This window comes from Pocillopora verrucosa, chromosome 10, assembly GCF_036669915.1.
Source record: "Pocillopora verrucosa isolate sample1 chromosome 10, ASM3666991v2, whole genome shotgun sequence".
In the NCBI taxonomy this organism is placed as follows: Eukaryota; Metazoa; Cnidaria; class Anthozoa; order Scleractinia; family Pocilloporidae; genus Pocillopora; species Pocillopora verrucosa.
The window spans coordinates 8,751,971-8,761,320 of NC_089321.1; the positions used below are offsets into that span (position 1 = coordinate 8,751,971).

The 9,350-nt window shown below is 38.5% G+C and overlaps 1 protein-coding gene and 1 non-coding gene across 2 annotated transcripts; both read left to right on the forward strand.

Moving 5' to 3' along the window:
- The first annotated feature begins 520 nt into the window (after nt 1–520).
- Trnag-gcc (transfer RNA glycine (anticodon GCC)) lies at nt 521–591 on the forward strand. Its single transcript has one exon. It is a non-coding gene; the product is annotated as a tRNA-Gly (tRNA).
- A 3,229-nt stretch (nt 592–3,820) lies between these two features.
- LOC131791765 (transcription factor 21) lies at nt 3,821–8,979 on the forward strand. Its single transcript, XM_059109146.2, has 2 exons — nt 3,821–4,783; nt 8,058–8,979. The coding sequence occupies exons 1-2, from the start codon at nt 4,291–4,293 to the stop codon at nt 8,204–8,206; spliced, it is 642 nt and encodes a 213-aa protein (XP_058965129.1). The 5' UTR covers nt 3,821–4,290; the 3' UTR covers nt 8,207–8,979.
- Nucleotides 8,980–9,350: the final 371 nt, after the last annotated feature.

Consider the following 9,350-nt stretch of genomic DNA (forward strand, 5'->3'; position numbering starts at 1 on the left):
TTGACATAATTCAGACTGGACCTACAGTCGTTGAAGTTTCTTTTTATTTTCTCTGTATTCATTACGAGGGATTGTTCCAGAGTTTATTGATCACGACAAGATGCCAAGCATGAAACAGTCAGCCATGCATCTGAACTTCCACACACCTTTCCAGTGGCAGTGACACCGTCACTGCCAGGTCATAAAAATGACAGACCTTGATTGTGAAGAAGCGTTGCTTCACGCATGACATACTTTTGTCACTTTCTCCAATAAACTGTTCATAAGCAAAGGCGGCAATGTTCCTTGCGGGTGAGGTGTAATTTTAGCAACTGTAGAAAAGAAACCTAAAAGAATTTAGGTCCTCTGCCCATGAAAAGTTACGGGTTAAAAAAATATAGACTGAGCACACGTTTTGTATTCGGTGACATCAACTTTAGCAAAGCACTTATTTTACTCTTCACCTCACTGTTAACTGTTCAATTTGTTTGATTTGGTTTGTCAGTCTCCTAGAAGCACTCGTTAGAAGCACCCGTTAGAAGCACTGGTGGTTCAGTGGTAGAATTCTCGCCAGCCACGTGGGAGCCCCGGGTTTGATTCCCGGCCAGTGCAGTTTTCACAATACTCGGTTAGAATGGATTTTATGCATAGTATGATCATATCAGTGATAACATGTATCACTAAACAAAAGAGCCTCGGGCAGGACAAAAATTTCAGTTGATTGGTGAGACCATTTTAGCATTCTTCCACACATCACTGTAAGGTCATGGAAATGACAGACGTTGATTGTGAACAAGCGTTGATTCATTCTTGGCATACTTTTGTCATTTTTTGACCAAAAAGTTCTTCCTCGATTATTCCAAGGTCAACTTCAATATAGGTTGAGTGTTTATCCCTTGTTTGAAGCGTAATGAAATGAAAGGAAAGTTTCCACTAATTTCGAAAGGGTTCGGGGAAGTTAACGCCTTTTCATAAAAGAATTTCCCTTATTCAGGATTTAATGACAAAGAAAATGACTTCAATTTTAAACAAGAAACAAATCACTCAAACCGACGGGTGCATGCCAATAACAAGTGAGATTTATATTCTGCGTACACGCACGGAAGTAGATTGCGTAACTGATGAGAGCATAACTATTCCTTCTGTTAACTGTATACGTCATTTGAGCCTCAGGAGTACAAGAAGTGTAGCTCACTTTACAGAAGTTTGAGTTTCAACATGCCATCTGGTTCTATTGCATGTCCCACCTACTTTATATAAATTTCAACATGCCATCTGGTTCTATTGCATGTCCCACCTACTTTGTATAAAATTTAATGAGCTGAAATGGAAAAAATTTTAAAACTGTGCTTTTTCCAGAATGTCAAAAACCCATAAAGAAGCCTCCTGCAGGCGCTTAAAACAGGCTTTTGGTCACAGAAGGCACAAAAAGCAGCATAGGTGTCAGCAGTTTCCGTTGAATAGAGGCACAATCACGAAGGTCGTTTTTGTCTATTATAATTTGCAGGCAAATTTCCTTCAGACTTTTTTTAATTCATCCCTAATTAGGATTAGGTTTTTAGATTACCAGAGGACCTTTATCGCTGTGGTCTCCTATTAACTGGAACCGAAGAACAGTTCATCCAGTTTATAGTACTGACTCTCTACGTAACCGAACCGAGCCGGCGCCAAAGTTGGCAGAACACTAAAATGAAAAGAAAAGAAAGTTGACCCTTCGAGTGATGCTTCTTACCCGAGCCAAAAAACTGCTTCGGAAAATTGTGGAAAAATGATGAAGATTCATCCAACCTAGTTCTGTGACTTTCGTTTAGGCGCATGGTTATACTCTTCAAACCGCTCACGTTTATAACCTTTTATACAATGCACAATGTTAGGACACTATAAAAGAAACCGATAGAGGAAAATGGCGTACTTCATTCGAGGCGAATCCTACTTATTATCTGTCGGCACTTGTGCTATAAAGTAAAACAAAGTGTTCAAATACTGGGAAAATATCCAAATATGAATAATGATTACATGAATGTCTATGAATCTCGCAGTTTATCCACACAAGACTTGTGTGAGTCGCCAGAGGTTATTTCTTAATTAGTTTCGGAGCTCATATTTGATTGATTCTCAATATCAAAGTGAGACACCGGTGATCTCAACAACTGTAAACCACAACACAACAGTGGAAACGTGTAAAATTAATTACAATCCAGTCCTTTTTGACAATGCCTGATAACTGCCCAGTGTTGCCTCCATGGGAGTTACTTACTGCGGCATAACTGAGTAATCCGGCGGCATAAATCACAGACTTCATGATGTTTAATGCACGTTGAGCTTTGTCGCCCGGCAAGATGAGTAGCTAACTGACCCCTTCATGAGGTTAATATGTGGCTTATTTCACGAGCAACGTACAGAAGGCTCAAAAATATCATTTTACCATTGGTGCAGATTATAGTGCTTGAGATTTGATCAACCACAGACAATCAGTAAGTGTTATGAAAGGAGCCACTTCGATGAAGTGTGTCTTCTGTTTGCAAAAATTAAAGTAATGATTTTTGAGTGTGATGCTCTCCAGTAAAAGATACACACTTGATAAAGATCCCTACACCTCCTGTCATGTCCTAAACCTGTTAGAGATCGGTTTCTTACATCGCCTTAACATCAACATTTGTATTAGTTATAAAATCGTCTACTTTTTAATGAGCCACATAACTGGAAGTCAGTAAGCAAAATGTCAATGCAATACTGGAAAAAATTTTAATTTCACACATACATCCATCTAGCTCCCTACACGCCTCAAGTAATAATTCACGCTCCATGCCGTTCAATGGTGTATGGCGGGCATCTGATTTTTGTAGATATTTGACTGACGTTTTCATGCAAGTCGAATAAAAATGATTGTCTAATATATTTCATCTATGAAAACATATTACGTTATTACACCCGTCTCGCTCCCTACACGTCTCAAGTCATAATTTAGGCTCCATACCGTTCAATAGTATTTGGCCGGCATCTGATCTTTTTAGATATTTGACTGACATTTTCGTGCAAGTCGAAGAAAAATTTTTATCTAATATGTTTTCGTGTCAGGAGATGGGAATAATTTCATTCCTTGCCTATCAGATTAATTCCAACAATGATTCCAAGCATCTTTTTGGTAATGGCATTTCAGCGGTGGAATTTTCTCCAAATATTTTCCGATCTTGTAGCGAATCTACCTTTTTTTCTCCTGCTGCGCCTTACCCGTCAAAGAACTGAGTCCTTCAAAGTTTTCTTTCTCTCTTTTTGTATTTTTTTCTTAATTATCAACAGAGTATCAGCTAGTGTTTTCTTCGAATCATATTTTATCAACTGTCGACGCAGGAACCTGACTTACCTTTTTGGCATAAAAGCAACAACACCTCGTTAACATTAATTGGAAGGATAAACTGTTTTTACTTCAATTGTGTGTATAACACACTAACTGACACCTAATCAATTTGCTTTGATTGTTGTTCAATTGAAAACTACTATGTTTTATCAATACTTTGACGTACAAGCTCATTCAAACTTGTTTAGAAAAGAATTCCGAAAAAAATACCGGAACTATGAGTGAATTCCAGGATTGGATGCCAGTTCAATCGAATCTTCAGGAGAATGAAAACGAAGCGTTGCCCACCCAAACTAAAAATTTTTCGAATTATTGACTGTGCGTCATGAAATAACTCTGATATCCAAAACGATATGCTTGACTTAATCCAGTGGTACACAACATTGATCGTAACCTATTGACTTCTAAAGTACCGTTAGCATAAACGTATTTTAATTAGTTGCCATTAATAAATGGCTCAATTAGGGTAGAACAATTCACGATCGGTTTTGATTCTCCAGTAGGATACCGCCTTTGTTCTTATAATCGCGACGACACAATCAACCCGCGGTTCATCTCGCACCCACGTAGGATCCTTGTGGCGATTTGCAACTGATCAATGACAGTAACGACAAAAAAATGCTCCTGAAAAATTTACTCGGACGAGAGAATGTCGCTCTTAAAATGCTTGGAACTCCAAAGAGGGCTTGGACAGAGTCATCAAGGATGTCTGGTCCAATCTGCCAATCAAACTATACCTAATGGCTTTTAAAAGGTTTATCAGTCTACTGCAATCGACACCAATACCATAACATCGATAGAAGCTCGACCTTAGATGTTCTCTTCATCGACTTCACCTACAGTCTTTGATTGTGGTGTCGCCTTTCACGGGCTAGACCATCAGCTGTAAACATTTTGAGCTAGTCATTATCCAAAGAGATCACACGAGAAACGCGCCACGCACCTCGCCGAACATGTCTTATGGAAAACCCCAAGCTTCATGGACTTGTGAGGATGATACTGTTGAGCCTTTTTCTTGCCCAGAAGAAAACTCCCCGACCCCTTCTTCAATCAGCGGGGATGGGGACTTAGAGAATGTCAGCAGCCCCATCGCTCAACAAGGTAGGCGCAAGCTGAAGAGGCGAAGAAAGCGCATGCTAACAGGAGTCAGCCGGCAGCGGCGCGCTGCGAATGAACGAGAACGCCGAAGAATTCAAGGTGTAAATCAAGCATTCATCGACTTGAAAAACGCACTTCCTTTGGCTCACTCTGTGGATATTTCAAAGATTGACATCTTAAGAGTGGCGACGAAGTGGATAGACCACCTGAGTAAGTTACTAGATCAGGATCAAAGGATAAACTCGGAACCAAAATTTGCTGTCCAGCCGCAGTTGTATGATTTTCTAGGAGAAGATTTTTCGATCAACGTTCACGAGCTCGAAGACGATTGCTTTCTTCAAGGACAAGGTAAGTTACTTTGCGTTTGTTTATTTTTTTGCATTCTTATCAGCTCAGCGCAAGAGCCGAGTCGCTATCTTTTACAGCTCTAAGAGTGAAAATGCCTGGCTTATTGTTATTATAGAATTTCAGCAAACTGTTAATCATAGCCTTGTGTACCTTATTTCTTTTGAGGCTTAAATACCAGCGAGTTAAATTTTCAACTGTTTCTCCGCATGTTTCCAAGGTGCCGCGTAAAATCAATCACGCTGTTTAAAAAGACAACAACGCAGAAATCTTGCCTTTCATTGACTTTTCAACAAGGCAGGATCGATTTACCTCTAAACCTGGCTATTGCATTCCTATTTCCCGCTTTTGACCCAAGACCTTATATGGAAAGGAAGCACTTTTATTTCAAATATCAAATTCTTACACTGAAGTCAACAGAGCACCTTTTTATGAGAAATTCTTTAGTACATTCTTTTCTGCGAAATTCATCGAGTCCATCCAAGAAACCGTGTAGTATAATCTCTACAGCCAAGAGAGGGATTCTATTTCGGACAATGTATCCCTGTGGTCTTCGATTGTTTGTTGTAGGCCATGTTACTCCAGACAGGTCTTAGGATTTTTTGAAAGAGAAAAAAAAAGGACTGAAAGAGCTATGAAGTACCGTAAATACATGGGCCTTGAAGCTAATTATAGCGTACTTCTCACCCGCACATAGCTGACACTTCTGACGGAGGTTATATCTAAAAACTCCCACCGTTTAATTCTGAAAGATATTTGAAATCGTATCGAAGTTTATGAGGATTGAAGTAATTCGCAAAGGATAGGCTCGATACAAATTGCCTCCGTATATTTAATGTGTGACCTGTTTCCATGTTTATCAACCAGCTGAGGTTTATTTCCTCTCCAAATACATCAAAAGCGCCGACCATTTAAACATGTCAGACAACTGATATGACGTTTGTGTGTTTACGTTATTCCGTTAGAGAAAGCGCTCGGCTTTATGGCAATTACTTAGAAAAAGATTGGTCGGGAAATAAAGTTCACTGTTGTGTTGGCTAGCATTATTTAATTATCTCACAGGTTGGAAAATGAACCTAATCCGTCAGCTTACTTTATTCTAGAGAATTCGAGGGCCTGTTACCCATGTTTTCTGCCGAAGTTTTGAAATATTTCTGCTATTTTAGAAAATAGTTTTGCTCGCACTTTCCATAATTTCTTCATAGTTTAAAATAGGTATCTTAAAGCTCAGATAAATGAGTTATCTCCAAAGATTATTTGCATTAAGAAATTACTGTGAAAAGTAAGCCCAATTGTTTGACAGCCCAACCATTTTACTAAATAAACTCTATCATTCATAAAGGGCACATATGAATAAACCATTTGATATTTCTAAATTCCGTGAACAAACTGGAGGGAATTTTATTAAAATTCTTTTATGATCTACTTCTCAGATACCAACTTAATTACGCTTTATCGATCCCCAACCGTTCCAATGTCGATTTGATGTGAACACCATAAAAATCCAATAAAAAAATGATTTATGCTAGACTAAACATGAATGGCAAACAGAGAGAAATAAGGCAAGGGACATATTTCATATCCGGTGTTACTTTCCTCCTCTAATGATCTTAAGGAGAAGAAAAATGCGGTTAAGACACCACGTTTTAGGCTAAGATTCCTTCTTATCTTAGTTTGGGTTACAAATAATGGTTGTCGTCTATCAGTTTGGGCCAGTGTGTTCTTAAAGTTAAGGTTAAAGTCATTGATAACATCTTTCTTGTTAAATGCTTTGTCAATAATGACTTTCGATATTACCAAGTGTGACAGTTTTAAAATCACCAAAGGCAATTAACTCCTCTTCTCAAAAATCACTCGCAAATCTTTTTAGAAGCGTCAGTAGTCTTTCTGGAACACATTGAAAAAAATGGATCAGAAATGATATGGTATTGTTTATGATCCAGTTTGATCACAACAAGCCACTCGATCCATCTGAGACAGATCTTAAACGAGTCATTCGATTTTCGCATGTTGTCAGAATTGGTCAGCCCGGAGATGAGGGCGCGACCACAACCCTGGCTTGCTTATCTGTTGGTAACCGATTGACAATCCGCTTGGCTCCTGGCTCGATAGAGGTGTCGAAAATATTCAAAAATAAAAATGTCCTATCCTATTTTGAAAGCCTGCTCTGCTTATCATTTGGTGCAGATTCATTATGCTAATGAAACATTATCCAAAAATAGACATACAATGCCATCACGACTCGACTTCACATGCAATAAGAAATGTGTGTGCCATATCTTAGGATTATGCCCTCTCGTTATTACGTTACCTACTTTTACTGGCCTTTATGAGATAACTTTAGAGAATTTAACCATATCTGACTTCAAGGATAATGGCTCACAGCGTTTTTAGCCAGAGAAAATGCACTTATAACTAATATAATCAACTGGATGTTAAAATTAACATTAAATGTCGAGGATGCCAAAGGTAGTAATCTACCTACGATAATTATTTGGTTCTAAAGCCTTGTCGTTTTTTTGTTTAAGTTAAGTAGACGGTGCCGTAATGAAAACGTCGCATACGAAAGATTGTACTTTTTAAACACATAACGGCGCAGACAAATGACAGAGCCCTGATAATGGGCGTCGACCTTCTTACCGTTATCTACTGATCCCTACAGGTAATATTGGCACTTGTCCACAGCTATACTTTCAGCATATCTCGGCAGTACTCCTCTTGTGATCATTTGCACATCGTCTTTCCAAACTTATATAAATTTGAAAAAGTGGACAGTCTCAAGTTATAACAAGCTTCCTTATAAGGGTGGCATATTGACGTCAAGAGTGCAACTAAAGGAGGAAGGTCCTAAATTACATGTGATCCCCGTTGATGTTAAAGCGATAATAATCTCACTAAAACAGGAAATGGAAACACCCTGGTGTGTGGATAAACTTTTCATTTTGTTTTCTTCAGGGATTATCCCTCAATCCCTTAATCGAGTCTTAAAAATAATTGCTTTAACTATGACCAATGAAGGATTTCTTCTCTTACACAAACACTTGAAGCCTGCTTTACATTTCTGGTTAAAAACCGAGAGAATCTGACCAGAAAGTGAAAGGACCGGAAGTGTATATGCAAAACAAGCAAAATGTTAGACCACTCACTGGTCAAGTACTGCTCTGGTCTGATAGGCTTCTATTGCACCAGATTGAAACTCAACAAATCGTTAATAACGCGAACTAAAAAAAAAAACTCTGCCACTTACGTGTTTCTTTTCATTTTCTTTTCCTTGTAGACATATGGTCAGACAGCTCCAACCTGGAAGGACTCAGCGACTTCTGCATTCACACCGAGGAGCCTTTTCTGAAAACTCTCCTCCGCAGTAGTTTTACTGATACGGACAGTTTCACTCAACCACTGTTGGAACTTACGGACCAACTGTAACTGTATGAATTCATAGAGGACCAGCCCAACGTATAGCATGGACGTTTTCCGGGAGTTTTTCCTGTGGATCGCCACTTTGTTTCTTAGGAATAAAATTTGGTGCGTAAGGTCACTAGAACAACGGCTGGGAAAAAATTCGTGAGACAAGGAAAAAATACATGTACACGCAGATTTTCTGCCTGGTCGGGATATCTAACGAGGAGATACACGATAGATGTTTGGCAGATGAATATTTCAAGAGATATTTTGAGTGAGTCCCAGTACGAACCGACATTTGTTCTGCAAAAATTTAAATCCGCTAAATTTTCATGCTACGCGTTACGTTTAAATACCTATGTCATTTTTAGTTTCATAGCGATACTCCTGTAATTGAGGGAAACCTTAAATTAATAGTTAGCTGTCGAAGACAATCTCCAAGAAACGTAAGAAGAGACTGTAAAGTAACCAAGATGACTGCATGTCATCAACACAGACCGCAAATTATTACGAATAATGACATTTTGAACATGTACAAATAGCTCTTCATGTCCACTAGAAAACAATACCAAGAATGAAAATATTTGTAGATATGTAACAAACATATGATCAATAATTAAAAGAGAAACTAGGCGTATAGTGTAGTGAAGTCGGCTCTTTTAAAGCAGTCGAGATAAATTCTATTTAGTTTGTATCAAACCCTAAATGTTTCGTGTAGGAACTACGACAACCTAAAAGTACTACATCACTATATGACAGATACGACATACTTCTAAAAGCTAAATGATAAATAATGAATGAATGAAAAATAATAAATATAGATGACCGACAGTGTGTTACATGATCAACATACTGTTTGACCAGCCCACAGACGCAGCAGTACGTTTTCTTTATAAACTAATAACCTTACATTTCAGAATTTGTTATCAAGGGAGGCAAAAGGAAAGAACAAATAATTTTTCGATCGAGCCCGTCTTTCTCAGTTTCTGGTCAGATGCTTTGTTATTAAACAAAAGAGAGCTTGTTGTGTAGGTTCATCCACTGGGTTCAGATGTGTCATGCGAGGATTGTAACAGGGTTTTTGTTTGAGTGGGAAACCCTCCCCTTGAAGAAAGAAATACTTTGTGTACACCAAAAAAAACCAATCTGGTCTCTTTCCCTCCCTCCC